Here is a 6000-nt window from a genome sequence, read left to right as displayed (position 1 = left end):
GAGCCCTTATTGTAATATCAATCTTTTGGAGGCAGGCAAATTCAAGTACACTAAATCATAGACACAGTGACAATGCAAATATTTAGGGCTGGTAGTTAAGTCTGCTATTTCCTGATAGCTGGCTGGCAGGGGTTTTGTTTCTTTTTATAAAAGAAGATGTTTACTTTATCATTCACAAACATAAAATTACATAGAAACAACACACAAAGTACTTAGAATGCAAATATTCTTTGGTTTACTCATCAAAATTGTAAATAACAAAATAGCAAAAACCTTATCAGTTAAATAAAAAAAAGTGACATTCTTTATTCACCTATCAAACCTTATTAAACATTGAAATGCATTTATTTTCATTCTCATGTTCCACAGCAATATGCTTTTTTTCCCTTTTGGCCCATACCCCCCCCCCCCCAAATTATTTTGATGAGCTCATCTCTAAAATAAAGACAGTTGTACTTTTCTTAACATCACTGGCTTTTATAAGAATCACCTAGATTTTTCTTTGTGTCTCTTACATCCCAAACGGATACTAAAAATGGAGATCTCCCCACCAGCATATTTTCAAGAATGATCACGTTTTGGAAGTATCACTGTTGGTACTAAAAAACAGGACTCCACTCCAGAAGCATATTCATATCTTAGACATTATTTACAATGTCAGATACAGTTGGTTCCTACAATACTGATTTCAGAGAAGCAGTTTCCCGTTTTTTGACGGTTCACTTTGCCTCAATTCTTAAATGTCTTAATTCTCAATGAAGACTTAATTCTTAAATGTCTATGATAAGATCTTTAGCAAAAGAACATTTAACAAAAAGGTAGACTTGAAATTGTCTCAAAAGGAGCAACGATAGCAAAAGAAAATTCTCAGCTTTTTTTAACACAGGCACACATACATAGTAAGGAGCAAGAGTGAATCAAAGTACAAAACTCTGCACACGAGAGAAATACCCAATGTACTGACACATCAAATGACCTAAAAAACATATCTTGAGGTTTGGTGTCATCCATATCTTTCTTTGTCTAACTCCAAATTTGCATCACAACCATATACCTTTCCCGCGATCTGCTAACTGTAAGGGAGGGAGCGTTTGATCAGAATTTTTGGCAATATGCTTTTCTTCAAACAAAACAAGCTGCATAAAACGTTACAGACAATGCCTAACAACTGAACTGGGCAGAAGTCTTTCTGAAACGTGGGTAATCTTGAAAAAAATTCATTTTTTTCCTTCATAAATCAGCAGTGCTCTGTTTTCAAAGAAATCCCGAGCGCTCATAGTCTGAATTCACAGGATCATATGTTCTCCTCATCCAACATTTTGTTGACACCATCACAGAGTTTTTGTAAATGGGGTTTAAAATTTCCGAAGGGGTTATATAAGGCCGCTAAAAAATCACAATCTGAAAAATGATCAAAGACGTTATTAACTCGTCCATGTGACTTGGCAGTGAGGTGGCGCTGGATGATTTGGTGGAGCATCTCTCTGCACTCATTCAGCAGCCGGGATAACACGTTCCGGTCAAAGGTGTACTCCACCTGGTGGAAGCTGACCACGGTCATGGCAAGCTGGTGAACTTTCTTCTTAAATTTCTCCATCAGCGCCAGCTCATCTTGGTTGAACTGGTTATTCCTGTAGAGAATGGCCAGCTTGATGACTGTCTTGATGAGGTTCTTGATGATCTTCTCTGCCTCCTTCTTGTTCTGGGTGTACTCCTTGGTCACTCGGTAGAGTTCATCCAGCACTTCGCTGCTTGTGTCGTCGATGAGGGTAGTGGCGATGGATTTGGACACCATTTTCCCCAAGATCTTCTTTTGTGCCTGCACGGCCAGGTTTTTGGAATTGAAGACATCTGTGGCCACTAAAAAGAAGCAAATGAGAAAACAGATATTAAGGATTTTTTTTAAAGATGTTATTTATTTATTTATTTATTTATTTATTTATTTATTTATTTATTCATGAGAGACACAGAGAGAGAGGCAGAGACACTGCAGAGGAAGAAGCATGTTCCTCGAGGGGAGCCCGATGCGGGACTCGATCCCAGGACCTCAGGATCATGACTTGAGCTGAAGGCAGCCACCGAGATGCCCCTAAGGAGTATCTTCCTTCTCATTTTCCCACTCTGTGGTTGCCTCCCATCTACTCACATTAGTTTCTGTTCAGAAAAGTACTAAAAATTTTAACCATATTTCTGGGCATTAGGTTCTCCTTTCTGAAAAGGACAAGTCATTGTGCATAATCTTTAAGGCCTCTGGCAACTCAAATGTTGAATACCTTCTGCTATATACTCAACACTTTGTTCAGCAGTTGAAGGTGAAAACCTTCCAAAAAGATAACTTTTTCTGATTAAAAAAAACGGAACGTCTCACGAGGCAGGAAGTACTTACGCAATTTCCCCCCAGTTCAACTTTGTAAGACATACATCAAAAATACAAAATCAACTCCACAGCTGTCCTCTGGACAGCAGGCACCGAGAACAATGTAAAGAAACCCCTTTAAATATAAGAAGGATAAATAGCAAAGCCACATGGAGTCTAGTACCAAATTCATGGAAGCCAATCAAGAGGAGAACCTTGCTTTAAACTTCAGCGGCAAAAAGTCAAATTCTCTGAGATACTGGCCCGCCTCTTCCAGGTAGGTCATCTTAACCGTCCAGAATTTCAACTCCCAGAAGTTGAGTCTTAGAAAAGAATATTCCTTGGAGAGCTCATTGTCACTTGCTATTTCTGAGGAACGGCCACCGTTCGTTCCCTTGAGACATTTATACGTTATGTGGAAATAACCACTTCCATGACCTAATGAAATGTGCTACATGAATAACACACATTTAAGCTGATGCTTAAAGTTTGCTTTTGAAATTGCCATCCCTTAGTGTGACAGAGGTGTAACATACAGGTAATAACCATTGCACGTACTAAATATGAATGAAACGCTGTGTGATGCTCAGTGAAAATGCTCAATAAATGTTTACTCCCCTAGCCAAGTTTAGTTTTTCCCCTGAATTTCCCCCTACTGTTCATGCTACTCCACCAAACTGTGCTTTCTCCCTCCCCGTCTAGGTCCTGTGAGCTAGAGTTGTGCCCCCACCCTGGATCCAGGACCAGTTGTCATCTCTTGTATACTAGTCTATAAGGCCAGGCCTGGGTGTTGGAAAGCAGTCATTTAGTAATGAAAGATAGAAAGACTAAAAATACAGATAGGTAGGAATGAGGCAGGGCATTAGTGGTATACAGTTATTTCTACTTTGGACGGGCTGGCGGCAGAAAGCAAAAAAGGCAGCTGCTCCCAAATCCAGGCTGGGGGAGGGTATCTAAGAAGAGTGACCCCCTCTGCGTGGAACTGCCACGTTAGATCTGATGCGCTTGGGCCAAAGTAGCTCATGCTATATATTCCAGGTAGTACCAAGTGGTTCCTACTGACCAGAACGCCGCTCACAAATACACAGGGTCACAGCCCTAAAAGAACGCCCTCACTGAACCAGAAGCAGTGTCCTCACAAATGTCGACATTTAAGTGTCTGAAACACGAACTGAAACTGCAGAAGAAGAACTGAAATATATTTTGAGAAAGAAGAGGAAAGTGAAAAAGCATGAGAAACGGACAACTTGTTAAGGTTTCCAAACTTTTTTCATATTTTCATCAGTTACACCCACCTCTCTTCCTAAAGGTTTGCAAAAGAGTGTATGGGTTAATCGATATTAAATAGTTTGTATCAAAATAAATGGCACATGCGTAGTCAATATTATCACATTAGGTCCAGGGACCTATCTTCCATTGCAGAACTTATGATATGGACTTCAACAAATAAACCTGATTTACGTAGGAAGGGATCCTACCCACCCCCCAATTTCAGATTCACAGTAAATAACATGATTTCAGAAACTCACACAAAGTTGAAGAGTTATTCTGTGTTGAGTCTTTAGGAATGTGACAGTCTCCCAACATCCATCTAGGATTTACTACAATGTCTACTCGATGGAAACATTGTACACTATGAAATCACTGGGAAAAATCCTTCTTGCTTCTCTCTCTAAGACTGGACTTGAAAGTTTGCACCTCCTGTAAGCTACTTTGCTTATTAAACCTCAATGCCCCATTCGATTTCCAACATAAAGACAATGCCACAAAAAAATTGTTTAGTGTAGTAGTGCTTGAACCCCCCATAAGAGAAATTGTGAAAAGCAAGGCCATGGCCAAAAAAAATCGCTCCCATTTACCACTAACAAGTCTCACTCAGGACAGAGAAGCTGACTTCTGAGGCTTTCCCAGTTACCCCAGAGGAACTTCCAAGCCCAACTCTAGAAACATAGCAGCCACTTCTTCTTCTTTTTGTTTTCTTCTTTGGGTTACAACCAGCTCAGCCATCTTTTTTTTTTTTTTTTTAAGATTTTATATATTTTTTTCATGAGAGATACAGAAAGAGAGGCAGAGACACAGGCTCCTTCCCTGCAAGGAGCCTGATGCAGGACTTGATCCCAGGACCTCAGGATCACAACCTAAGCCAAAGGCAGACGCTCAACCACTGAGCCACCCAGGAGCCCCAGCTCAGCCATCTTTTAAAGGAAAGCCCAAGCCCTTTCCCCTCCACTGTGCAGGGAAGACATGCTTGCAGTGGATTTCTTTTCTAGCATTCGTGAAGGCTTCTTTGGAGCCAACTGGGGGTTGTGGCTGAGAGTTGCTGGCCAGGGCTGTGTGGTCTGTGATCATGGAGTATGATTTTTTTTCCCCCTTGCAAATTAACTGCCATTAGCCTTTCCTGCTCAGGCTCATCTGTCAGTTCCACATCCTCCACCAGATCCCTTCTCTTACAGGCCTGGTGTATCTCAGAGCTAGTCCTGGATCAAGTTTTTCTCCTTTGCTCTACCCTCGGCCTTGTGTGAGCTCATGCACTCCCATGGCTTCAGATCTCCCCCTCCAGATGCCAGCAACTCCCACACTTAGAACTCACTCTGACCTCTTTCCCAGACTCATTTTGCAAATGCATTCAACGTTTTCCTTTCTCTTGGCTATTTTGCGGGCATTCCAAATGCACCATGTCCAAATTGGAATCCTTGATTCCCTCCTGCTTCCCACCCCCAAGCGTTCCTCCTCCATTCTACCTTCATGAATAGTATCCCTTCCATCCACTTGCTCAAAGGGGGCCTGGCTGTCACCCAGTGCCCCATCCTCTCTCTTGCCCAGCCCATTACTGACAGCCTTCCCTTCATGTCCACAGATACCAGCCTAGTTCAAAGTCTTTCCAATCTCTTCTCACAGAGCAGCTAGAGCTTTTCAAAATGTAAATTAGAAAAAGATGCTGACTTCAAGTCTTTGCTAACCAACACACTTCCTTGTTTCTGAAATCCTCATTTGCCTAAATTTTGATTGTATGCCTCTCCTCCCTAGGCTTGAAGTTCTCTGTGAGCAGAGATGGAGGTGATGGGGGTGCCTGGTCCATGGCGCTTCCGACAGAAAGGGAAGCCCATTTCCCCCTTCCCTTCACTCCATTTAAATGCTTTCCTATGAATACATGGTGGGCTGCAAAATGAGAGTTTTAAATACATATGTGGGTGTTTTTGGTTGTTTGCTTTAAAAGCTGGAGAAACAGATATTTATTTTACCTAGCTAGCTATGTGGTTTTCTTATCTTGCACTCAAGAGTGTGGTTTCTCTTACTGCCGTCAATCAGGGTTTTTTTTTCCCCCAGAGGACAGATTTGTTGTGCATAGTGAGAAAACACCAGAGGGCAATAATACAGATATTGAGCATAAAAGCCAGTGCAATGGTTTTGCGTTGCATCTGCTACCTCTGGCTACAGTGAAGGATCAAACACAGGCTCACCTCTTCCTCTGGAGGGATCTACTCTTAAACACATAGCAGAGGGATGGACCCAAGGTAAGTCCTGGGAAGTAGCTAAGAGATGAAGAGGAGATATTCTCAACGGAGAGGGTGCTAAAAATATGGTTTCAACATTTCATCAAGATCAATTCACTTGTGTTTGAAAATCTACATGTACATCACTGA

General features: G+C 41.6%; 1 protein-coding gene across 5 annotated transcripts in view; it reads right to left on the bottom strand.

Moving 5' to 3' along the window:
* Window positions 1–212: 212 nt before the first annotated feature.
* The window catches only part of TNFAIP8 (TNF alpha induced protein 8), a 113236-nt gene continuing 107448 nt past the window's right edge, over window positions 213–6000 (bottom strand). For all 5 annotated transcript variants that reach the window (XM_038551883.1, XM_038551881.1, XM_038551884.1 and 2 more), the window contains one exon: window positions 213–1860. In XM_038551883.1, coding sequence (XP_038407811.1) covers window positions 1295–1860 — 566 coding nt within the window. In that variant the 3' untranslated portion in view covers window positions 213–1294. The remainder of the gene's footprint in view (window positions 1861–6000) is intronic.

This window comes from Canis lupus, chromosome 11 (genome assembly GCF_011100685.1).
Source record: "Canis lupus familiaris isolate Mischka breed German Shepherd chromosome 11, alternate assembly UU_Cfam_GSD_1.0, whole genome shotgun sequence".
In the NCBI taxonomy this organism is placed as follows: domain Eukaryota; kingdom Metazoa; phylum Chordata; class Mammalia; order Carnivora; family Canidae; genus Canis; species Canis lupus.
The sequence above is the reverse complement of the archived record's forward strand: the minus strand, read 5'-3'. Positions and strand labels throughout refer to the sequence as shown.